Source organism: Polyodon spathula, chromosome 3 (genome assembly GCF_017654505.1).
Source record: "Polyodon spathula isolate WHYD16114869_AA chromosome 3, ASM1765450v1, whole genome shotgun sequence".
NCBI classification, from domain to species: domain Eukaryota; kingdom Metazoa; phylum Chordata; class Actinopteri; order Acipenseriformes; family Polyodontidae; genus Polyodon; species Polyodon spathula.
In genome coordinates this window covers 33019030-33046415 of record NC_054536.1, presented here as the reverse complement: position 1 = coordinate 33046415, position 27386 = coordinate 33019030, and the positions used below count along the sequence as shown (strand labels likewise).

Here is a 27386-nt window from a genome sequence, read left to right as displayed (position 1 = left end):
TTATTAGTCTTCTTAAAATTTTCCATACAATTGTAATTTCGTATAATGCATATATATATGAGAAAATAATCTTACTTTGAAGAACCATTATGTTACATGAATGGATTGAAATATCCAATATAGTGAAACTATATTAAGGCAAAAGCAAATTCAATTTACACGAATTGCCAACAAGATGCACGGCTGTGGCCACTTTGCATTTCTCTGCATCTGCATTATATCTGCATTTAAATGTTTAGTAGTAGTAGTATCCTGAAAAGTGTGCTTAGAAACTCAGTAACGTTTAAAAACGCAGAATGACATTTTCATGGCCCACCTTTTGAGCAATAGCATTCTTCACTTAGGCAAGGTGATTTTTTATAATAATCTTTTACCAATTAATGTTCTTAAATATTGAATCCATAAACATGATATTGATTAGGCTATTAATGTTCTTATTAAAGAACATAAACACGTTATTATTTTATGAATGTTGAGCAGCAACATATAAAGAGAACGTTATCAGGAAAGATTTCCAAATGTAATAATTTTTGTTGAAATTTCAGTTCCTCCTGACAGGAATATCCTCCTGTGGTTTAATGATGTTTAATTCTGTGAACAGTGTACCTATTGTACACTGCTGTTCAGTTTTAATGAATACTTCACCTGTAAACGGAAAGCTGGCTTGTGAAGCTTTGTCCTAATCCAGTAAAAAAAAAAAAACCTGATTAAATTACATCATCTCAAAATGACCCTGACACTGTAAAAACTATGTTCAAAATAGTAAACAGTAAATATTCAAAGCCATTTTGTAAAATATTTTTTTTGCAGTGTATGTAAAGATGCTTCCCATTTGATATGCATGGGTTAAATACAGACTAGAAATGAACATTCAAAGGATTCATATTTTACAAATGTGATAGAAAGCAGAAATTACAAATTACTGGTTAGCAAACAGGAGGCAGTGTGGTCCAGTGGTTAATGTCCAGGGCTAGGAACTAGAAGGTCACTGGTTCCAATCCCACCTCTGCCACTGACTGACTCACTGTGTGACCCTGAGCAAGTCACTTAACCTCCTTGTGTTCCATCTTGCAGACGAGATGTTAAATCAGTGTCCTATTGTAAGTGACTCTGCATATAATGCTCATTTCACATTTCACCTCTGTAAAACACTCTGTGATGGTGGTCCACTATGAAAGGCGCTATATAAAATAAAGATGTATGTATGAAATAAGGCCTTAGACGACTGCCTTCAACCCCCAAGAAGTCAGTATATTCGACGTATAGGGAAGCCCTGAAGGGCCTTATTGCATTCAAAATCCAGGTCAAACAGTGGACTTGAAGGGAAAAAAAAAAAAAAAAACCTTAACTCATGTTTAGGGTAATTTCTTTTTAGATTTTTTTATTCACTATCCTTACACCAAAAAAGTGGTCCTATTTATAACTCTGAACTACATACTAAGTTAAGCTGAGTAAATTAAATTTATTGGAACATTTAGAAGTACATCTGTATTTATGATATTGTAGACATTGCCATTGAAAAGATCCCCCCGTCCCGTCCCGTCCCCCCGTCACTGACGGTGCAGACACACTGTTTGAGCAGGACAGACAGGAGGAATAGTGTCAGTCATTTTTCAAGGTATGTGTCCGAGAGGGGTGGATAATGTGCAAAAGTGTCTTTTTTTCAAGACATTGTATTTATTTTTATTCCTCCCCTGTTCTGCTCAGCGTGTGTCTGCACCGTCAGTGGGGGGGGGGGGGGGACGACAAACTCTGTGCCGTCTCAACTCCGCCCCCTGGTATATTTTATCAATGGCAATGTCAACAATATCAAATCCAGATGTGCTTTATTTCGCATGTTCCAATAAAATGTATTTACTCAGCCTCACTTAGTGTGTAGTTCAAAGTTAGAAATGGAAACTACTTTATTGGCGTAAGGATATTTAATGAAACATGATTGATGCTTTTTTTCTTCAAATCCAGTTTGACTTAGATTATAAATGAGTAAGGCCCTTCAGGGCAACCGTAGAGGGTGAACATAAGGAGGCGTCCGTACACGGACGGCCTGTCGGGCCGTATTGCATACATATTATATTTTCAGCCAAAATTAACACAGAACAGCTGTCTTTTTGATACATGACAGGTAGTTGATGTATCTGTTGTACTAGATATGTCAGTACACCAAAAGAACATCATAATATAGATCATATAGGCCATCACTGTGTCATATAAACCATAAACATTCACTGGAACCATGTATCACAGAATTTTGACGTGCTTGGGGCTGCTTTTAAATATAGATTGACATCTATCAGCCAACTACCAAACTCCCTGAAAAGACTGAAAACGAGGTAAACTCAAAGCACTGTAAACTGTAGATAGGAACGAAAACTTTGCACAGCGTTACTTGTATTTTGCTATATAAAACCATTTCATTTCACTAGTGCTCTGGGTTTGTAAAACCAGTCGTAAAATATTATATTTTAATTTAAACTGATGACAATTTCAACTACACTTTTCTCAACATTTTTTTTTAAAAGCAAATCTATGACCCCTAATGTTACATCAGTACACTTGTGCTATGTTCCTTAAATAATAAATGCAGTCTTATGCTCGGGGGGGGGGGTTGGGGGGCAGCAATTGAATTACCCAAACTTCAGTTACTGGTTGTCAAATATCCATGTCTAGCTTATTAATAACATCATCCTGATTGGGACTGGAGTAGTTTTTGTTTATATTATTAGTGGATTTCTGCATCAAAGTGAATGTCCCAATTCAGCCCCTAGCTTGATGGCAGGATTTTCCATTAAAATTGTTAAAAGATCAGTTAAAAACACATTCACCTTTTTCCTGTGAAATGCAAGTAGTTGCATGGAGACGGAAAAACAGGATGACAGTGTTCTGCAGTGAAGAGCCATTTATTATACTCTAGCAATGGATGAACAAGCTGTGGTTTGATTACTGTACAAGTAGAACACTAATATATATATATATATATATTCGAAGCAAGACTTCTCCTTCCATACTGCTATGGCAATTTGCACAACAGATTTACAGTATCTACTTTACAATACATCGATACATTCACAGATAAACTGAGAAAGAAAGAAAAAAAAACAAAGCAGTGCAAAGGTTTTGTAAATAATTGAGTCCTGATTTTTTAATGGTAGCTAAAAAAGGTAAATCATCTCTATCTTCCAGGTCAATGCACACCATTGCATTCAACAGTTACCAGCGTTGCTGTGTGCTATATCGCTTTTCTGTATTTGCTGTTCATTCTCAAGGTTTTACCATGTAATGTTGAATGCAGCTCACTCCTCTATGAGACTTGGCAAGCTGGCTCCTGGTCTTGGAATCCCTGGTCTGAAGTGACAACAAATCCATTAGATCTTATGTGTGGAATGGGTCACAAAGGGCTTTAAAAAACAGTCAATAAACAACTGATCGCCAGTCCTTCCTGGTCTTTTTCCCTCATTGGTCTTGTTAATTATTATCTCCTGGTCTGGCAACAAAACAATATTGGAGTGGCTAGGCTCTTTCAGTTAAGATTGCGTTTCAGGGTTTTCCTTCTCGTCCCCCCCCCCCCAAACATTTACCATAAATAACAGTCTAATTTTCAGCATAATGTACCTGGTATATCAGCAACGTTATTCATTGAATGCCTTCAGCTCCAGTGCTGGGTATGAAGAGCCGATACCAATGGAAATCTGTACAGCTGGGCACCACAAAAGACGAATAGCTTCTATTCACAGTACCAATTCAATGTACCACTACGTGGTTAAAAAGTATTTGATTCAGAGTTGTGTGGTCTGTGAATGATACGTCAGGGGATCACTTGTTGTCTGCTGTAGGTGGCAATACATAGCAACACAATAGAGGGCTTGCTTTCTCTAGAGCGCGACGTAAAACGTCAGTGCAGGTCATCAGAACGACAAACAGACAGGCTGGAGTAGGAGACATAGCTGATAAGGCTTAGTATTAGTATTATTATTATTATTATTATATAAGAGAATGCACATTGCAAAGGGGTGTTATTTAAGCTGGATCCTACGCAAGTCCTACTTACAATCTACTTAAGCATTATTGTAGTGAAACCGACCAAAAGAAAAAGTGGGTGTGTGAAAGAAAAAGAAAAAAAAAACAGAAGTAATTTTAAGCAACCTTCCAGTGCAGTTCTTAATAACAAGAAACCTTAATGATATGAGACTATTAAGAATAAAGATTGTTGGCACAATGTTCCTTGGCACATTTGGGACTTTGTGAAGTGGAGAATTCCAGGTCAGATTCCATTCACTAATACTGCAGAGGCAGAGGGGTGCTGGGCCAGGCTGAAGCGATTCTGGTTGTCAGTCTTGGTGCGTTTCAGAGTGAGAAGGCTCATTCGGCTCTTCAGGCTGCTGGTTTGCTTGTTGTTGTTAAGCACGTTCTCAAGCTCCGCTTCAGCACCCTCTGCTCTGTCCCCTGAACAAGAGACAAAAGGTTTACATTCATCACTTTTCATTCTGTACATGTGTCAAAAAGTATTAACAAGACAATGGATTATTCCACGTCAAACAGCCCCACCTCAACGGCTCTGATTCTTTTCATATCGCATTTGAATCTACCTGGATGTGTTTTAGAAAATGACAAAACACTATCAGCAGTTCTATGTGTGTAGCGAGTATCAAGATATCTTAAATACTTGTTTTACAAAATTCTACGCATCGATAACCTTAGAAGGACCTGCTACATATTCAGAACACTGCTGATACAAGTCTAATGGCTTTCCAGAGAGTCTTACAAAGCACTGTTAAATGTTTTGCTACTGTTAAGTACCTTAAAAAAATATTGTATAAGTCAATTTTCTAGCCATTTTGCAGAGCCCTGGGTGTGTCTAATATTAAACTACTGTATCAGTGCCACAGTGGAGTTACTACAGCCACAGTTATGGCTCACACAAACTTAACTGTCAACAACCCGGTTATTTTTTCTATGGCATTCAGATCATGTTGCTAAGTAGAAACAGGTTTGAAATTGTGCGTTGTTGAATTTGCAGAAATATATGGCAGTCGCAATGCTGAAAAAAACAGTATGTGACGAAACAAAGACAAACTTAAAATGGCAAAAGAAAAACTAGCTGATGATAGGAGGAAAGTGTTTATGGCCAGATGTAGAAAACATTTTGTTTGAATGGAGTACTTTGAATGACTTAATACATACTGTAACTTGTTCTACATGTCACTGTAACGCAGTAGTACACTTGTAAAGTGTGTATGGTTATGGCTCTGATTAACAAAATAAAATGAATGCATTTGTACAGCTGCAAATTGAATGCAACTGCACTGCACCATATGGAAGACTAAAATGTTTTGTTTACTGGTCAGATGGTGCATGGTTAAGTTTGTTTATAAATGTATTGCTTTTTTAATTGATGAAAGATGTACTGCTTAATACTTCTTTTAAATTAACAAAACTAGTTTGTAAAAACCAAGCAGCGGGAACTATTTATTGTCTAAGTATGGTTTTGGAAAGAAATGTTCAGTAAAGCTGAGACGGTATGTTCTTGAACTTGTTTGGGTACTTGATAAGCTAAAATAAAATACCGGTTGGTTAATACAGATGTGATGTGGGATGTATAACTTGCCTTTACACTCTTAATTATTACTTTTAAGAAATAATTTTTAGAAATTTTGAAAAACTGAATAGTTTCTAGCAGTTTAACTAAAAACAACACTGTAAAATGATTAATACAATAAAATGTTGCAAACAGGGGTTATTTAGAAACGAAACCTGTTATCTTTCTTTATTTAAATGGTGTTGAGCATTTCAGTGTTTTTTATTTACAAATAAAATTGTAAAAAAAAAAAAAAGTATTTTAAAACAGAAAAAAAGGTGTTTTCCTAAAATTGAAGTCTCAACGCCAGTTTGACCTATACAACAATTTTTTACAGTACATTCTAAACCTAGAAGTCCAACGGACATTTTCTAGTGGCTACCTTTACCTCAAAACGAGATAGTCGGCGAATCTGAACAAATCATATCACACTGACCAGAGACAGCAAACCTTTAATCACAGCTTTACTACTACTTTTAGCCAATAAATTTTGTAAGAAACAGAATATTTTGGGACAGAACAAACCCACTAGATAAATATATCAATCATGAATTCAAACACTGTTACAGACTGACTCAAAATGTAATGCTAGAGTGATAGTCAAGATCTGGTCTCAAAATATCAAAAAACAAACAAACAAAAAGAAGCCACACTGTACCAACCGAACTACTGTACTTTAGCATTTTATGCATACTTCCAATTTTAAACAATGTTGGTGATTTTACATGGTCTTAGTAAGGCAATGGCTTCGCAAATTAGTCCCCATGTTTCCATCAGTTTTAGTCCTAGATGCACAATTGAAAGGTGTTTTGGACTAAATTTCAATGACATCACCCTTAAGAGCCTGGAACAGTTTTTGTAATTTCTAAAATGTTTTTTTTTTTTTTTTTTTTGTTAGTTTGTCCATTCAGTGAAGTGTACTCCATCTTCAGCTTTTATTCACTTAGATGTCCTGCACGTGTGTACACTTACTATGGGAATTACCATTTGATTCCCCTAGAACCACACAGGCTAGCAGGACAGTAGCAGAGCCTTTGTGAAACCGTATAGAAGAGCTTCTAGACGTCTAATTCTTGATTTAGCAGCGTTCTACTGTAACTTCTAACTTTATAAAGGCTTTGTGAAGCAGCCCCCTGGTATCTCAAGTATGGACCTGTGGCAGGCTGGTGAGTGGATAGAGGCCCAGAGACAGTCTGGAGTTCAAAAAAATAACTATTTTATTATAAAACACAAAAATGAAAGGGCACAAGGGCCAAAACAAAGCAATTTAAACACAAGATAAACAAAATAAAGCAAAAATACACTCACAAAAATAAAGGTTTCCAGGCTGGGCAATGCCTTCACTGGATTCAAAACATTCAAAAATCACAAACACCAAAACACCAACCTGCTTCCTCAGCTCCCTCCTCCTAAATGAAAAGCAGAGGCCTCCTTTTATGTCAGGTGGCTGGGCGCTGATTGATCGTTAATTAAACTAATCATCTAATCAACCCCAGCCACCTGAACACAATGAACTCAGGCAGGTAGGGGAATTTAACCCCATCCCTGCCAATTTCTAAAGAGCAGAGCTGTACTCTGCCACAGGACCCCTTTCAGTGCTTATTTTCATCCAACATGGATACCCCTCCTATTATAGAGAAAATATGCAGGTACTTCCATATGCTATAGCAAAAGAATCTGAGACAGTGAGGTTGGGGAAGATCCCAAAATATTGCCCCCATGTGGTAACAAAGTACTGGGCAGTTACCGATTGAAAAAGTCAAACTTTTGGAAAATTCTTGGACAGTGATTGTTGTGTTTTTTTTTTTTTTTTTTTTTTTTTTTTATACCAGTTGGATCATATTTTGGTGGCAAGAGTTAAAAATTGTAATATTATGCATTTTATATTGCTTTTTTCCGAAACAACACAGATTGAAAACTCAAGCAGCTATTTGCTACAAGTTAGCACCAGAAAGGCTGTAGTAAATAAACCAATGCTCCTAAACTATGTTGTGAACCCAGGCGTTCAGGATTAGTCTGTCATGCTAAACAAGGATTGGAGAAAATCCCTTTATATGTAATTCGTCTTCGTACTGAAGCTATTCCCTGTTGCTATTTTGTGGCTGGTAAAAGGCAAAATCATTAAAAACTGTATAAAACTTATACAAAACAACCACTACTTCCTGTAACAAATGTGTTTCTTGCTAGTTTTTTCTTCACAACAATAGTTTTAGTAACCCTTAGAATATCCTTGCACTTCCTTCAAGGGCCCAAAGGAGTTAAACTATTTATTAAATTAATTAGTAAAAATTAATAAATTATTACTGCAGCAGACACACTCCGTGCAGTTACTGCAGCAGACACACACACTCCGTGCAGTTACTGCAGCAGACACACACACTCCGTGCAGTTACTGCAGCAGACACACACACTCCGTGCAGTTACTGCAGCAGACACACACACTCCGTGCAGTTACTGCAGCAGACACACACACTCCGTGCAGTTACTGCAGCAGACACACACACTCCGTGCAGTTACTGCAGTTACTGCAGCAGCACACACACACTCCGTGCAGTTACTGCAGCAGACACACACACTCCGTGCAGTTACTGCAGCAGACACACACACTCCGTGCAGTTACTGCAGCAGACACACACACTCCGTGCAGTTACTGCAGCAGACACACACACTCCGTGCAGTTACTGCAGCAGACACACACACTCCGTGCAGTTACTGCAGCAGACACACACACTCCGTGCAGTTACTGCAGCAGACACACACACTCCGTACTGCAGCAGACACACACACTCCGTGCAGCAGCACACACACACTCCGTGCAGTTACTGCAGCAGACACACACACTCCGTGCAGTTACTGCAGCAGACACACACACTCCGTGCAGTTACTGTTGCAGACACACACACTGTGTGCAGTTACTCCAGCAGACACACACTCAGTTCAGTTACTGCAACACACACACACACTCAGTTCAGTTACTGCAGCACACACACACTCAGTTCAGTTACTGTTGCAGACACACACTCGGTTCAGTTACTGCAGCAGACACACACTCACCTCGTTCAAGGTCACACTCCGGAGACGAAGCCCCACTGCACTCACTACGAGGCCCCAGGACCGGGGAGAGCAGCCCGAAATCAGAGAGCGACACCGGGCTGGCCAGGTCCAGGCTGCTAGGCCGAGAGGAATGGGGGAAAGAGCAAGGCATCTCCAGGGGACTGGTCGGGCATGAACTCAGACTGCACATGGACTGGGTCTCAGAATCCTCTTCCGATACAACACTGCTGCAGTTATCATCCTCAAACACCTCCGAGGTCACTGCGAAAGGGGAAGGAACATGATTGAGTGTGCTTTATTATCAACATACTGCTAGTAATGCAACACCACAAATGTATCTCTGGCATTGGGTAACCACTGCCATAAAAACAGATTAGTTGTTTTTAGTATGACAGTCAGACTGTGATAGTTCTATGAGGGCAATGCAAAAATAACCTTAAAATATATTTAAAGGTCTGTGAATTGGAATGCTGGAATATCTGTAATGCATACAAAATCTCTTCCTTTATTATCACAAAGTTATCAAAGGTCAATTCCCAATCTTGCAAGATTAAGCTGAAGAGCAAAACAAAAGGTACTTTCAACAGATGAGAAGAAATTGCAACAGCACGTCTCATTGGGAATGTCCAAGACTAAACAGTTAGGCAGATTAGAATATAAAAGTTATCAAGGAGAGTTTGATTAGTAGTTGTTTTTGTGGCAAAGTTGTCAAAAAGGTGTTTAAATTCTTCTTGCGCCCTATGTGTGGTTTTGAGAAAACCAAAAGGACCAAAGGAACAAAAAACTTGGGAAGTCCCAAACAAATAACAGTAGTATAATGTTTACATTTAATGTAACAACCAATGTTCTTAGTAACGGGGAAGGCTTGGCTAAGATTTTAGGCAGTTTGTACTCACTGGAGATGCCGTCAGACTCCAGCTTGAAGTTGGAGATGTCGTCCCCACTGTTGCTGTCTCCCTCAGCCCCCACCCCTCTGCCCCGTGGGCCCATGGCTGAGGACCGCCTCCTCTCATGGATCTCGTCTGAGATAATTTCCAGGTTCTTCAGGGCTGTCTTGTACGCTCCTTTTGAAAGGGACAGCTTGGCCTGCAACTCATCCACACTCTTCTTCAATTGCTGATGCACAGAAAGGAAAAGGCAGTATTAGAACACAAAGTTACTGCGATTGCGCTAGCAGTCAGGTGCATCTACTTTACTGCACATACCGTACAGTGTTTACAAAAGGAGTAGGTTGCTATCGTACAGTGCTCTAGTACTTCAAATGTCTCCTGTCAACAAAAGGTCTCAGGTCTGGATTAGGCTGCAATATGTTCACACAAAGAAACTGTAATGGAACCTTGAAGCAGCCATTCTTCTAGTGCATTCCTCAATGGGTCTGTCTTCTCACAAACACAGTATAAATACATTTAAAAAAAAAAAAACACTTTTTAAATTTGATTTAAAATAAAAGTGTAACTTAACTGACTGACTGACTTCCACTATTAGGGAAATTTAAAAAAAACAAACGTTTGCCCTTCTCCTCGAGACAAAAATGAATCTATATGGTTGAAATAGAGTCCAGTCTTGACTGTTTGCCCTTATTCATATTAGCGCTCAGTTTTACAGGCAAAATGTTAATATTGCGTCAAATATTTTTTTCTTACACACAATGAAACTAATGAAGTATTACTGATTTTGTTTAGTGTTTATTTGTAATAAAATAACATTTTAAAAAGCCTTGTCTTCTACGGTATGTAAAAAAAAAGGCAATGTTTCAGCTTTCCCGTTTCATGGCTAAAAACAACAGCTGCCAGAGGGTTTGAGCTCAGAAGAAAACGTGTCTGGAGAATGAAGAAATCTCTGCTTTATATATTTTATGACGACAGCATCTGTGCAAACGTAAGCAAACTTAGTTATTTCATGACAGTGTTGCAAAAATAGTTTTCTGTTTAATTGATGCATAATTTCCCTGCTTCCACTCAAAAGCAAAGTGATGGAGGAAGTTAACATCACTGAACTGGAATGGATGTCTAAGGTAAGTAAACTGTGCTGGGTTGGGGAGTGTTGCTTGAATGTCAATATCACTGTCAAGCCTTCCTGGGGTGTTGTGGGCTAGAAGACAAAACACAGAAGATGTGAGGTGCCCACCTGATGATCCCTGCAAAGTGTCTCACCCAGCCCATTCTAGACAGTTGCCATGCTGAGGCGCTAGAGAGGCCACACTTTGGTTGACCCCTGGAGCCAGCATTGGCACTGTTTTGTGTGCTGATGTGCCAGGGAGGCCGCAAACAGGTTGATCCCTGGAACCAGCATTACACCAGCCATGTGCAGTATAGAACTGATTTTAATATTTTTCTGTTAACTAACAAGGCCCTGAATGGATTAGCACCTAGTTATTTGCAGGAGTTACTGGCCCTGTATCTTCCAAACTGCACTCTGAGATGACAGGATGCAGGGCTGCTGGTTATTCCTAGTGTCAACAAAAACTTGTGGAGCTCCTAAATTATGGAATGCTCTGCCTTTGTTTGTCAGGGAAGATAGGACCGTTATAGTTTTCAAGTCAAGACTAAAAACACACTTTTATAATATATATGTCTTTCTTATCTTCATGGGTTTTAAATGGCTGCTTTTGTATTCTTATCTGTATACTGTTATTTAAATCTGTGATTGTGGCAGTTGATGGGTGACATTCTATACAAATGTATTGTGGGTTGTTCTTTGTTTCTGCTATGTACTGTACAGTGCATTGCGATACTTTTGATTAAAAAGCGCTATATAAAAATGCAATAAATAAAAGAAACAAACATTGGTCCAACAGGAAATCCACATTTTCTGGAGGAAAAGCACTGAAGGCTCATATTACAGCGAAGCTACATCTTGGTTGTCTCACTGTTGTCTCATTTTATCTTGGTGAAAAATATTAGCATGAAGTAACAGCTATTCTAGAGTAATAAACATCATCTGTGTGTTTTGGGGAGGGGAAGTCTAAACAGGGTAGCTTAAATGATGAAAATCTTTTAATCCGATAGACCCTAAGCCAGCTGGGGTCTGAGCTGTATGTGTAAACGCACCTTAAGATTGCATTTAGTTAGTCATTCATTCAAACGCACAATTAACAAACCTATTCAATAAGGTCAAGCATGAGAATGGTGGGATTAATAAACACTTAAGTGGCAACGCACACGAGAAGCAAACCCAGATATAAAAAAATTAAGCAATATATAGAATTAAGATTGAGTCGTTCACTGTGCCTGCACAGTGCATTAGTTCATTTAAAATCAGTATTTATGTATTTATTGCTCCACTGACCCTAATGTCATAGTTCCCTCCCTCACGGGAATGCAGACAAGTTGCAACATTTAAAGAAAAAACAGACTGAACAAAAGATAGGTGACTCCCTAAAACTATTTTGTCAGTGTATCTCTTTTCTGGTAAGCCAGGTATTGTATCTATGTTATAGATCTACGTTTTCAGCCTGTTATATATGTTCTACTAGTGGGGTCTAGTGTAAGTGAGTATATCCTGTGTTTGTATTGTCGACTGTATTTTATGTATTGAAAAATGCCAAGCATCCCCCCTCAGTCTCCGAGTCAGGAAGGGGCCTTGCTATATAAACTCTGAGTATTTGCGCACTCCGAGTCCCAGCTGCGTTAGGGAGAGACTGACTACAACCTATGTACTTTTGCTTTGTTTTGTTCAAATAAACGTACTACTGGTTTCAGTTTAACTGGCTGAGTCAGTGCCTTATTTTCTGCTGCCTAATAAAGCAAGCCTTTGGTCTCCATCCACCCTCCAACGATCTGCGAGACTCTCACAGCGACCTACCCGGGGTACGCTGACCGAGATGGACAGGCAGAAGGTAACAAAATATATAAACGCTGTAAAAGTAATACAGATGAGTACTGTCGGACACACTGAAAAGCCTACTACTACTAGCAGGGAGGTCAAACTTAGTTTTAGATTTCAAAAAAAAAAAAAAAAACTTAATTGATTTTATGCATCAGCTTTAACTTCAAGATACTGAAGCAGAAACATTAAAAGTAGACGTTATTTATCCAAATAACCACCCAAGTAAAGAGAAGAAAATAAGCTTGACAGGCACTATTTCAAGCAAATACGGTGTGTTATCACTCTGAACAGCAAAAGATACTGAGTAATAAAACCTGAATTTAAACCTGATTAAATATTATTATTACTGTTGTGTGAAGTCGCTGCGGAAGGTAAGCTATAAACCGTGAAGACAAGATAAGACATGAACCCTTATAATTTAAAATAGAAAATCCACAAACCTCAAGCTGCAAGTAGTATTTTGCCTTCAGTTCAAAATATGGCCTGTAAAGGAAAGAGAAAGAAAAATGGAAGAAAATTGTAAACCAGTAACTACGCACAGCATGACATTATGATTGTTATGGTCACTGAATTATGCAACAAGCACAAAACAAGCTGTTGAATAATATTTTGATGTTGTTACGTTATTTTAGTTTTACAAGGGAAGCAAAGTCCGGGCAGGCATTTAACACTGTAAAATAAACCATAATCTACAGTGCAGGCCACACCTGGTAAGAAATAGTCCAAGACTAGCTGACCTGCCAAAAAACTAAAGCTGTTACTACATGTCAACAACCTCAACCATGGTCTCCCTGTCGGTTGACTGTGGGTGAGGTATAGAAGCCAGTTACTGTATGCGTTTTCATTTACAGTGCCTATAGAAAATCTACATCTCCTTGAACTGTTTTCACATTTTGTTGTGTGTTAGTGCCTCAGAGTTTCATGCATTTAAATGAGGACTTGTTTCTACTTATCAACACACCATATTCCACACTGTTACAGGGAAAAAAAAAGTTATGGTGAAAAAATTATATATTAAAAACACAAAACTGAAAAAGATCATAACTGGATAAGTCTCCGCCTTTTTGTTCCTTAGCCACTCCAGTGTAGCTTTGACTGTGCGCTTTGGGTCGTTGTCATGCAGAAAGTTGAACTTCCATCACAGTTTCAGCTTTCTTGCAGAGGGCAGCAGGTTTTCCTCAAGGACTTCTCTGTACTTTGCTCCATTCATTTTCACTTTTATCCTGACAAGTGCCCCTGTCCCTGCCGATGTGAAACATCCTCATAACATGATGTTGCCACCACCATGCTTCACAGTAGGGATGGTGTTCTTTAGGTGATGCGCTGTGTTGCGTTTGCGCCAAACATAATGCTTTGCATTTAGGCCAAAAAGTTCAATTTTAGTTTCGTCAGACCACAAAACCTTTTGCCACATGGCTCCTGAGTGTTTATTTGCATATTTCAAATGGAATTCAAGGTGGGCTTTCTTGAGTAACAGCTTCCTTCTTGCCAGCCTACCATACAGGCCAGATTTGTGGAGTGCTTGGGATATTGTTGTCACATGCACACTTTGACCAGCCTTGGCCATAAAAGCCTGTAGCTCTTGCAAAGTTGCCACCAGCCTCTTGGTAGACTCTCTGATCAGTCTCCTTCTTGCTCGGTTATCCAGTTTGGAGGGATGGGCTGATCTAGGCAGGGTCTTGGTGGTGCCATACACCTTCCACTTCTTAATCGTCTTGACCATGCTCCAATGGATATTCAAGGCCTTTGATATGTTTTTTTATACCCATACCAATCTGTGCCTTTCAACAACTTCTTTTGAAAGCGCCTTGGTGCTCATGGTTGAGTCTGTTTTGAAATGCACTACCCAGCAGAAGAACCTACAGGAACTACTGAATTTATCCTGAAATCATGTGAATCACTACAATTTAACAAAAGTTAAATTAACTTGTCGGGTATTTCTGAAGGCGATTGGTTAAACCTGAGCTAACTTAGGATTGCTATTATAACGGGGGTGGATATTTATCCAACCAAGCTATTTCAGTTTTTATTTTTAATTACATTTTTTACAAATTTTCTAGAATATTTTTTTCACTTAGAAGTTGTGGGGTAGGATGTGCAGATAAATGAAAAAATGAATTAATTCCAGGCTATAAGGCAACAAAAGGTGAAACATTTTAAAGGGGATGTAGACTTTCTATAGGCACTGTATTGGGGGGGGGGTAAAATGTACCTATTGCTGTGTAATAAGCAGTTCCCTGTGATAATTCCCATTTCTGAAAGAATAGTGCAAATACACTTTTTTTTTTTTAATCACTTTAAAATAAATAGAGCAAACATTTGCCTTATTGACGCACTACGTGTTACACTGCATTTATCCCTCAACCCCTCCCTCTCCTACTCTCAGCACATCTCTACTCTGGTACGCTCCTGTCGCTTCTTCCTCAGGAACATACACAAAATTCACCCCTTCCTCACCGATTACTCTGTACAGCTCCTAGTTCAAGCCCTGGTACTGTCCTGCCTTGACTACTGCAACTCCCTCCTGGTCAGCCTCCCTGCTCCTGGCATCCGTCTGCTCCAGCTCATCCAAAATTCAGCTGCTCTCCTTGTATTTCCCTTCCTCGTTTCTCCAACACTATACCGCTGATCCGCTCCCTGCACTGGCTCCCTATCGTTGCTCGCATGCAATTCAAAATTCTTGAACTCGCCTATCGCTATCTTGACCTTTTTGTTCCCACCACCTCCAGACTATCATTTCTCCCTACACTTACACTCACCCGCTACACTCCTCCACCACCAGCAAATTAGCTGTACCCCCCCCCCCCGCTCCCCCGCTCCCCCGCTTCCAGAGACCACTCCTTAACCCTCAGTGGTGGAACGACCTACCCACTGATATCAGGACTGCTCAGTCCCTGACCTCCTTCCGGCACCTCCTCAAGACACACCTGTTCAGACAGCATCTGTAAACCTCACAACTCTCAACTATACAGCACCCAACCGTACCAGTACTTGCATCAGCTTCTACTCGTACTGAACTGCTCCATACCATGCCGTATTCTACTGTTGCTTTTAATTATAACTACGTCCTGTATCTTGTATTTGATTTTACTCTTATAGGTATCCATATTCACGTTTTTTGTAATTGCTCTTATTTGAAATCGTTCTTATCCATATCGTACATACTATGTGCTCTTAATGGACTTTACTCGTACAAGCAATTAAGTTTAACTGCTCTCAGTTGAACTCGCTTTTAAATTGTAATTTATTGTATTCTTTATTTTGCTCATTTGAATTTGATCTTATTTTCTACTTCATTATATTTTATACTGTGATATTTTGTAACAACTGTAAGGTCACCCTGGATAAGGGTGTCTGCTAATAAATAAATAAATAAATAAATAAATAAATAGAATAATTTATGAACCTGGCAGCTGGTTTAGTTTGCTTCCGGTAAATGACTGAACACATTCCATAGAGCTGGACGATTTCTTTAAAATGTCCAATAAAAAAAGGAAAAAAGACACCAGCTGCATCAAATATTTCTGCTAATGACCGTTCTGTCCAGTAAAGACAGGGATATTTCACATGTCTGATTTTTACATGTAATTATGTTATGTTTATACTTTTGTTTGAGAATTCACTAATAGTGAAAATAGAACACCTTTAAAAGATGGGACATAAACTAAATATTCCACTATTTAGTATTTACAGTTTTTCAGGTAAGCATTTAAATACTTAGGAATATTTGTTGTATTATAACTGTAGAGAAAATGAAAATTATACATTTTGAAAGTGACAACACTTATTTGTTTCAAAATCGCGACATATCTTGAAATACCTATTTTTTGACAATGAAAATAAGCCATTCATGACTGTGAAATAAATGCAGCCCAATACATAACCCCTGTGATGGAGATAAGGGTTCCATCCAGGTGTTGTGTGCGTGCAAACAAAGAGCCCTGCAACTCATGGTGAGAATGTGACCGAATGTGGTAAAAATGCCCATTTTGTTAATAACACTATAATAATAATAATAATAATAATAATAATAATTGATGGAAGGGGTCAAGCAACCTTGTTTAAGGTCTGCTTGAGACAAAGAGTCATTAATCTTGATGTGGTATACGCAAGAAGCTTTGTATGTTGATAAAAAATAATCCAATAAGATGATCCTTCATCTGGTTTCTTGTCATTACCTCTTCATCAATCTACTGCCGTAGTAAGACGGCGTGCAGTTAATGAACACAGTATATGCAGAGACCACCATTTGAAATAATAATTAATAAAAGGTAAAAGAAAATTGAAAGGCTTCTCCTGTCCCATGCACAGAAACTACATGATAAATGAAGCTTTCAGGCTTCAAGCGTGTGTAGTAAAGGTAGCAGTGCATTCATGTGGAATAAACACTTCTGGGGTGTCTCTTTTTTTTTTTTTTTTTTTTTTTTTTTTTTTTTTTAAACTCCAAAAATGCATTATAAATTGTTTTTCCACTATGTGTGTATATGTCTGTATATATACAGTCATTCTTTACTTCTCAAATCTCCCAACTTTAGCATTTGTTCTTGTTTTCTTTTTGGACCACTAACAAAAGCACAAAAAAGTACACACATCCCAAATGGGCCAATAGATTTTCATCGAGAATTCTTTGATGCAACACTTTGCCCCCCACCCCAGGGAGGGGTGGGGTGGGTGGGGATAATTGTACGCCACAGAAGTCAGCACCCATGTGGTTTTTGTTTTACCCAGTCCTTTTAAAAAAACAAAACAATGGGGCTACTATCCATAGTGTAGCTACTAAGTAGCAGTACTAATAACTCTACTAAGGTTAGCAGCACGTACAGCATAGGTTCTTTGTATTTTTTATAGTTTTATTTGTTAACTGGGTGGAATCAAACCCTGCACTGACCCTTACGCCTCCCTACCAAAGGAGCAACAGGATTGCCCATTTCATGCCTCAGTTTCAGCGTGGCTCTCTGGACTCACTTTGACTTATTGATGGCTCTCTTGAGCTTCTTCTCCAGCTGCTTCATGCGGCTCATGGCAGCGTTGTACTTGGCCGCAGTCTCTTTGTGCACCAGCTCACTCCGAGTCTTTGTCTGCTCAGCTTCCATTACCTGAAAGACGGAGAGAGAGGGGATTAGCACAGACTAGCCACACACACACCGTGCACAGATGTGGCTGTAGGGTTTTTAAAGAACTGACTGTATATTGGAAGATCATTTAGTTAATACTCAGTTACCCGCTGGGTGGCGTGGTTGAGCATTTCTTGCCAGGCAGAGTCAAACTGCCTCTGGTCATCCTCCAGCAGCCTCTGCTCTGCCAGTGCAATGGTCTCCTTGGCGGCTCGCAGCACCTCGGTGGCCCTCTGGAAATCCTGAGTGGCTTTCTGAGCCTCTAGCTGAGCCTAACCACAAAGACAGAAAAGAACCGCAGTCAAGCAAGCACTCTGAAATACCCAGAGAGCCTAACTCTAACTCTAACTCCCAGCATTGATAAAGAAGGGAACACAGAGGCAGCCAATGCAGCGTGTGACAATCCTGCCAGCAGTCCCCAGGCTACAGCAGGGTTGGAATCATTTCTAGCATGGCTTTCAATGAAAAAAACTTTAAATATTTACTTCAACCATTTCATTATACAAACAAGATAACATCACACAGTTCATTGAAGTCTCTCATTACCGAAACTATTTAAAAGCAAGCGTTTTCATTCAAGACATGATATTTCACTAAATAAATAATCTTTATCTGAAGGTTCATACTCACAACAAAGTACTAAAATACAATGATGGGAATAATGTTGCTTTCCAGGTTTTACTGCAGGCAGTTAGAAAAAGCTGAGCTTGTGGGAAAGAGATCTGCAATGCAGAAAGGGCAAACCTAAAGTTTGTTATTTCCTGTACTGATGTTTTTACAACTTACATTTTTATCGAGGCTCTACCAAAAGCATGTCACATGCTCACAGTGAAACGTATGAACCTCTATAAAGTTTATAAGAAACATATTACGTTATCTGTGCTGTGACCTGGGATGTCTGTGCTGTTAAATACATTATAGCGACATATTTTTAAAGACATTGCTGACTCTTAAAATGTTTAATCACACATCTAAATCAAATACCTTTCTCAACATTTACCAAGGATCGCAGATCAAGCTCCCTTCCTTTCAAGAGGAAGCATGAACTGGAGTTTCAATATTGACAGCATGGGTAAAGTAATGTGTTTCTTGCAAACACTGCAGGGGGTTTTGGAACATAACCACCAAAACATGGGTTCTGCAATTGTAACATGGTGCCTCAACTGTAATGCTGACATGAAGTGTTTGATTTACTGTAGACATGGCAATAAGCAATACTTGACACACATACTGACTAACTGATTTCGCATCGTAAAGATTGTAAAGTTTTAAAAATCTTTATTATTTTCTTGCAACTTGGTAATTAATAATAGATCATCAAAACATATTAGGTTAAGGGTTAGAAGGTATAACTTGTACAAAAGTCAAGTAGACAAATGTTTTGGGCAATGCCAAAGTGTAACGATTCCCATTTGGCCATTTTAGCAAAAATACACAGGCTGCAAAATGGATAACACAGCGAGGGTGTTATTGCATGAACAAACCACACTTGTGACTTACCTTGCATGAAAGTAGGTGTAATTAACATTTGCAACAGATTGCATCATTTTAGAGTCCAGATTACTGTTTGATCAATAGTATTCGAAGAAAACCAGCAGGGCTGACATGAACCCATGAAAAAGTGCAAAAGCTGAAATAAATCTCCCGTGACTCATTAGTCATTATATGTAGCATAAATTACAGTATGACTTTGCAGAGCAATACACCTAACATAGAACTGTTTAAATGTTTTATGGTTAATGTTATATTATGATGTACAAAAGTGAAACAGAAACGGTAAAAAAGGATTTATATGACAGGTGTTTTTAGAGAAACAGATCACACCTTAAACAGCTGACGTTGCCAACAGTTATACAACAGTGAGCTAGTCACTCTATTCACACTGCATCAAATTATTGATGAATCAAGAATAAAACTCCCCTGTTGCACTGCTATAAAACATCATTAATGAAAAGCCATTTTCTGACGCTGCATGTTTTATCATACTTTATCATTAGCATTAACAATTTCTCTACACTTTTAAAAGCACAGCTGCTTGAATTCTACAAAAATATTAATGTTTGGGCAAATTACAAGACATTGTTTCACCTGCGTGATTGCAATGACATAATACACATTTATTCTCAGGGTCTTTATAAACAATAAATGGACACCACAGTACTCTTATTTCCTCAAAATAAATATTTACAAATAGTCATAGTCCTTCATTCCATTATCATCAGTAATAAGGAAAAAAAACATACCTGATAAATTTATTTAATGAAATAACTCCTTTCTTGATATGCATACATGTCGTAAAAACATGTACACTAAAATACAACAGAACACATGTTCTAATACAACTAAGTCAAATACATCAGATTTACAGTGTTTCTTCTGAGCTGTAAACAATTTCTTTGTCATGTTTTGTTTCTGCGAGCTGCTGAAAATGTCTCCGCCCTTTAAAAATGAAAAGCCCGTCTCAGAAACATCACACGAACAAAAAACAAAACAAAATACAAAGCAGGCAGTGAAATGCAATTCGTCCCCTATCCAATGATATGGGTTAACAAGCTGTACTGCACAGTATTGTAGGCTCAGTAAGTCAAATAAACAAAGAGCTTTTTATATCGTGAACGACACTTCAGTATGATCGTGTTTACACGATCACGGTCCTTAAAGGGTTAACGGTGCCAATATAATTATAAAAATGTTAAGGTTCTGAATATTTGACATTACTGATTTCACAATGGCCAGCACCGCGTGTGTCCGCTAGGGCTGCTGTAGTGCGGTAAGGTGAAGCAGTCTCCGATGACTTTACCTCCCCAACCACGGGTGCACCTTGGATGGTCGAACCAACAAACAAAAGTATTTTGGCGATATCATTTTTTTTTTTTTTATGGAAAAAAAAGGTAATTGGGGGGGGGGGGGGGGGGGGGGGGGGGGGGGGTAACAACGGCAATTTGGAACTACAAAATAACAAACTGAATGGCGCATCTGACAAACAACTAGAACAATTACAGAATCTGTTCTCTTCTTTTATAGCAATTAAGGGCTAAACTAATTTAACCCTGGCTTCTGCTATGTGCTTTTTGTCAGGACATTTTTCATTGTACAGTAATGCAGACCAAGTACCTCAGCTTGGCCTCCTGAGGGGAAATTAAACATATGATATTTCAATCGCTGCAAGGCACCACTTGTAATAAGGTTACCAAAACTGGTTAAAGGTTTGTTGTCCTCCTGGGTTAGGATAATGGCCAAGTCTAATTAACAGCAAACAGTCAGATGATTTGCCTCAACACTGCAATATGATATGAAATGCTTTAACTGGGAGGATTTTTTTGCTGTTCTATGAAGGAGTATGAAATCGCCATGGTGCCCTTGGGTTGGATTTATGTTTTTGAGAACTGCCTTGGTGCCACTAAATCTTCACGCCCAACAAAGGCAACATTGCCTTGCCCATCGTGACCTGAATTTGTATACAATTTTCTGTTCCAAAGCACTCTTGTTGTTTGAGAAGTCTTGAAACATGTCTTCTCTCTAAATTCAGCCAGTACACCAGTGTGCAACCATTAACTGCTCACCTGTTACACTTTACCAAAGGGGAAGAAATATCAGTTTCCTTAATGTGGTACTTCTTCCTGATGTATTGTGCACTGTGATTTCAGACCTGTAACAAGTTAGTTGTCAAGCACACTCATGTGGTTTCTATAAAACGGAATAGGATGTATTAACCTTTCAAATGACTGGAGTAAAACTGTTCATACAGAACACTGTGTGGGGGTACCGGCCTCAAAATGAATAAGCGAAGCTGGTCTTGTTAGAGAAAAGAGGAAAGAGAAAAAGAACAAAAAAAGATACAAAATCAGTGTCCATCATTAAATTCAGACAACAACAAAAACATACCTTTAACTCTTTGTGAAACTCAGAAACTAGGGTGTAATGTACTACTGTAGGGAAGAAATCTGCTCCTTTGTTTTGTAAGTCAATTTTAGTTTTTTGATTCTACAGCAGTTCTTTACACAATGGTTATCAAATATATACAGACATTTTGGGAAGACATGTAAACGTCTTAAATACAGTTTTCCCAAAACCCAACACATCGCATTACTTACTTCATATTAAAATCACCAAGAGATTACATTAGGCACAGTAGTATCTGTGTATGTGTGTCATGGGGGCTAAAAATCATTTACAAGAAACTAGCTAGCAGTCGAGACCATCAGCAATCTCCGGGAGAAGAAAACACCTTCATACACAAGAAGTACGATTTAAATGACCTGCCACTGCCCCTCTAACAGTAATTACTTCAGATAATGGATTATGCAGTGAACCAGGCCATAAACTAAAGCCATGCCAACTTGTATTAGTTTCCCCTTTAGCCAACAGTGCAGAAGCAGTGGTCTCATGCAGTTTAAAAATGTCTCATCCATCAGGAAATCCACAGGCTGGATCAGCCCAGTTATTTAAAACAAAAACATAAAAGATTGAACCGGAGACCAATTTATCAAAGATCAGATCTGAATGTTCCTTCAGACTCATTCTTCCAGGAGAATAAGCAAATGTGACATCAAATATCATTAGGGGTAAGATGGACATTATATAACAAATTTCAACAGCAACCATACCATATTTTACATTACATTAATCTAGACGAGAAAGCACACTTTTGAGATTCACATCATTGAAAAGAAAACACAATAAGTAGCACCAAGCAGAGTGGATACAGTATTCGAACGCAAATCAATCAAGGTTTTACAGTCCTGTGATCTCAGACCTACTCAGATGTACCTGAATACATTTAGAAACAGACAAGCACCAGTCAGAGCTCTTAAATACATTCTTTAAAGCTGTAGAAACACATATTACTTCGACTAAAACTTGCTATATATTATGCTTACCGGAATGTAAAGCAATTTTTTTGATTTGGCCTCTTGTATCTTTGTTTTACATGGACAACCATATCAGCAAGCTTATTTGTACTTCACATGTCTTTCCGTCTCCCTGCACAATATGCACATCAATTTTTATTGCTTGAAGGTGACTATGCAATATATATATTTTTTTACAGCCAATAGTAAAAGAAAAAAGACAAATGCTTCCAGGCTGCCACGGTTTACGTGATCGTACCACAAAGACAGCTTCTTCATCCAGCTTTCGATTTTGTCAGCGAGAGAAGAGAGAGACAATCTCGTCCTTGGAGTGATGTGTTAAGAATGTTTAAGCGATCAAAAACACCTGCCAGGAAACCATGCAAAGCAAGCCATTTTTTTTTTTTTTTTTTTTTTTTTTAAACTGTTGATCAGGTCCTTGTTGTCGGCACTTCTTTTGCTGCAGTGCCAGTCGATTCCCCTTCATTACTCCTGTTTCCAACACTTCTTCAGAAAACCAGTTCAGAACTTTCAGACAAAGGCAGGCAGGATTCAATGGAAGTACAACTGATTAAAAAGTGGCATTAATAATAATAATAATAATAATAATAATAATAATAATAATAATAATAATAATAATAAATAGGCTTCCTAAAATAATATGTTTTAATTCCATTTTTATTTCACAGGTATTCAACATATAACTTTGACGTCATGTGTTACCAAATAAGTTGGAGTTGCAGGCAGAGGAGATGCAGAGTGTTCACGGGCAGTGTGTAAAAAGCACATGTTTTGTTGGATATTTAATTTTAAAACACAAAATGCCAGTTTAGATGAAACGAAATGCGTCTACATTCATGTTAGGGTCTAAATACATATTTAAAAATGGCATGAGCTGTCTGAGGCTACATCTACCGAAAGTTCACTGTAAACCATGCTGATGAATACACCAACAGCTTAAGTAATCACACTGACAAACTTCAACAAAACAGTCACGCATGTGCATCTCTCAAAAGCAGTGCAAAATTCAGCAAGGGGCAAAATTCGACACAACACCGTCTGCTCGGTGAAAAATAGCCCAACAATAATTTCAAAGCTAAAGACTTCGATTACTGCAGTGGTTTTTGCATGGCCTAACCCGTATTTGTTACAGATGTTTCAGTCAGGAAATGCAGCTTTGCAAAGTGGACTGATATGAAAAACAAAAAGATTGTGCTCAGTGATAAAGTTTGCAAAAACTGTCACTGCCTTTTTTAAAGTTATGGGAGAAGGATTTAGCACAGTGGGGAGGGTCTATTGATTGGGACTTGGTGTGGGGGAATGTTTTTGGAGCATCTAATAATCCAAATCACCAATTTATTCACTTTAAAATATGCCACTGAACTTATAGGACTCCTCGCAAAAGGCATTATACGGGTCTAGCTCCTCATCCCCATTGTACTTTGTGCAACCTAGGTGTACCAGGCACTTTAACGCATATACGGTGGGACTGCCCAGATTTTCAGCAATTTTGGGCCTGCTAGCTGACACCATTTCTGCTATTATCGGGAGGCTCTTCCCACAGGACCCTGCCCTCCTCCTTCTGGACAAGGTCTCTAAATTTTCTCTTTCCGAGAAGGAATGTAGACTGTAGTTGGTTGGCTGGCATGACTCGGGGTTAAAAACTCCATCTTGCCCGAGGCGAATTAAATCTGATGAGGAATAGTTGATGTCCATGTCTCAGTAGTCCTCTGGATGAGTACTTAAAACAAATGTACACATATACTCTCACGTTCAGTCTTGCGTTTAAAAAATGCAAGAAAGTACTTTTTCTAACAGGGTGTAGCAGTGGTGAATAAGCATTTACAAATAATGCTTAGAAAACAGTCACTCGGAACTAGCAGTCATCTCGCCTGCAATGCCAACCCCACTTAATGACGTTTTGCGTTTGTGTTCTCCCTCTGTGCGGATGTGAAGTTTGTTTGAATTTAGTAAGTGTAAAGTTGAAGTGTAAAGTCATTTTACAAAAATGTGGGGATTTATACCGGATTACTACCCTGACTGATTCTGTGAGTGCTCCAGGGCTCATGCACCAATGGGGGAAAATAAGGTCCCGCACAGTGCAAATAAATCACTTGTTCTGTCAAATTACAGTGTGGATGCTTCACAAACAGAACTGTAAATTGTATAAATGGATTTTGTACTTTTAAACACTGCAAAGTCTCCCAGCTTTCTTGAAAATACATGTTTCCTTGTTTTTCTTTTGTATTTATAATGCTCTCATTAGTATCTAAACCTAGTAGATACAGCGTCCGTCAGTTCTGATAGATTCTATTGTACTTACTGAAGTGGTTTTCTCCCACTGCTAATTAAAAAAAATCTAGCTAACAATTTCATCCAGAGGGCTACAGTAAAACGTACGGTCTTTAAATTGGGCCTTTAGTGAAGACTGCATGTTTATGCGAGTACATTAATTATTGTAGATAGTAATTCTTAGCCAGGCAGCATTTTTGTAAATAGCAACACATGTAATGTAAAATAAAATAATTTTATTTGTGTCATCGGTGTGAATTTCAGGCGGAGCTTCATGGTCGGCAAGGTAACACGGCTGAGAGAATTTTTTCCTGTCATCTCCGCTGGTGCTGTTAGTGTCCGTTTCTCAGCACACAGTACAGTAGTCGCTCAAACAGATAGTTGATCGATCTGTATGAACATTTACGAAGGTGCTTTGTTAAAAAAAAAAAACAAAAAAAAAAAAAAAAAAACTGTAAATCTAAATTTATAACAGTGTTTATTTTTTTTAGCAGACTAAAAACAAAAAACACTAAAATTATTAATGGAATAAAATGTTGCAAACAAGGATTATTTCAAAGCTAAACCTGTGTGAATATCTTTATTTATGGGTGTTGAGCATGTAGGAAAAAAAAGAATTGTAAAAAAGTATTTTAAAACACAAAGTTTTTTTCTCAAGTCTCAAAAAGGGGGGAGCGACTTTTACGCCAGTGTGACCTACAAATATCCAAAGTGAACTTATCAGCATAACGTTAAATGGCAGTAGAAAAATAAATGGGAAGGATAACGTTCATGGAACTGCCACTGTTAAATCTGTTTTGACCAAGTTAGTTCCCAACAAATGGGAAAACTTGAACAGTTTACTATTTTGCTTTCTAACCAACAGCTGTTTGCTGCAGATCCCAGGGGCAGGTTTAGTCTGAATTATTGACAAATCAATCGTTCGGGAGGGTGGGAATAAGGAAATTCATAGAGACTGACAGCTACTGTGTTAACAGTGAAGCAGTATAGCTGTGATGTTTGAGAGGAGGTCAGTCAAGTGTCAGAAAGCTTACGTTTAACATTAAAAATGTCTAAAGGTATTGAGAGTAACAAATGAAAACGTTTAATTACTTGTTATCATACCATCAAAATGTAATACAGTGACATCCCAAATGTGTAACAATCATTAGTAACAACACTGGAAGTTTACTTGTGTAATATCTACTTTCAGCATGCTTTTTAAACAAGGTACATTCAATAGCAATGTACAATTTAACACATCAAAAATAAATAGTCCTGTTTTAATTAAATTAACTTACTCAGCTTGTGTAGTATAAACTTATAAATGGGAGTACTTTTGGTTCCCTTTTCTTTGGCATAAGGTTATTTAATAAAAAAACAACAACAAAATGAGTTCAGGTTTTTTTTCTTTAGGTTTCAAAATCCACTGTTTGACCTGGATTATAAATGCAATAAAGTCCTTCAGTAAGTCTGTATACATACAATATACAGAGTAATCTGCTTTGCCTCGTCACAGACAACGCGGTATTTTACTTGGAATCAGAGGGCAAACCAAAAAGAAAAAGTTTAAGTGCCAATTTGACCTAATATTATAAATGCAATAAAGTCCTTCAGGAAGTCTGTATACATACAATATACAGAGTAATCTGCTTTGCCTCGTCACAGACAACGCGGTATTGGACGAATACAGACACCCCGTCGTACCTTATTGCATACTTAAGGTTACTGTGGTATTTGACCATTATTCTACCGTTTAAATTGTATACAGACGTATTCCTAATGGAGTGACACTGCAGCTTTAATATTCAAAACTTGCTTAAAACGACTACCAAGGATACTAGACATCATGGTTACCCTTTTTGGCAAAACACTAAAAAAAAATAAGTTTCCACTGTTCTAGAGTTTAAAAAATATAGATCGGAACAACACCCCGTTCACACTTGCGGTTTAGGCCGGCCCAGGGCCGCCTTCATTTATCTCAAATGTGTAAAACGCTCGAGAAAATGAAAAGTCAGACCACAACGGCCCTGGGCCGGGTGAAATTTAGACCAGCTTTTTGATGCGGCCTAAAGTACCAATGCCGCCTCAGGGCCGGCCTATCTGCCTGTGTGAACCCAACGCAGGCCCTGGGCCGGCCTTAACGCGTCAGTGCGGTGACTAAAACCAATTCAAACCACTCCAATATTACTACAGCAAGGGTAGAGAGATGAGAGTTTGAATCCCTAAATAGGAGTTTAAAATGAACTAATATGATTGCAATGCTGACAAATTATAGAAGAATACAGTATGCCAAGCTGCATCGTGTACATGACGCATCTTTTAATAGAGATATAAAAAAGTGAGACATTTTTAATAAACAAAGCTAGTCCACATCAAGTTAAACAATATGATGATGCATTTTACCCTGTAACCAAGACGGCCACCATTTGTCAAGCCACATGGTTGTTGATTGTTTGAGTGGAAGAGTATGGAATGTGGCCAAGTGGTGAGTGATTGAATGATTAACCCTTTGCAGTCCTGTCGGACACTGTCCGACATCAAAAAGACGTAAAGCACAAGTAATAGATAATTGCAAAAGCAGAGAAAACCTTTCAATTTCCTAGTGAGACCGATAGGAGCTCAATGAAGCTGGGAAAAAAAAGGGTGTATCTGATTGATAGCCCCATGCACCACAGAGATAACATGGACATAAAC

At 38.4% G+C, this 27386-nt stretch overlaps 1 protein-coding gene across 2 annotated transcripts in view; it reads right to left on the bottom strand.

Annotated features, from left to right (window-relative positions):
- Positions 1–1900: 1900 nt before the first annotated feature.
- The window catches only part of LOC121313001 (SH3 domain-binding protein 5-like), a 40266-nt gene continuing 14780 nt past the window's right edge, over positions 1901–27386 (bottom strand). For both annotated transcript variants that reach the window (XM_041245075.1, XM_041245076.1), the window contains 6 exons: positions 17676–17840; positions 17420–17550; positions 12895–12937; positions 9523–9742; positions 8627–8887; positions 1901–4440 (listed from right to left, as the gene is read on the bottom strand). In XM_041245075.1, the coding sequence (XP_041101009.1) occupies positions 4259–4440; positions 8627–8887; positions 9523–9742; positions 12895–12937; positions 17420–17550; positions 17676–17840 (1002 nt within the window). In that variant the 3' untranslated portion in view covers positions 1901–4258. The remainder of the gene's footprint in view (positions 4441–8626; positions 8888–9522; positions 9743–12894; positions 12938–17419; positions 17551–17675; positions 17841–27386) is intronic.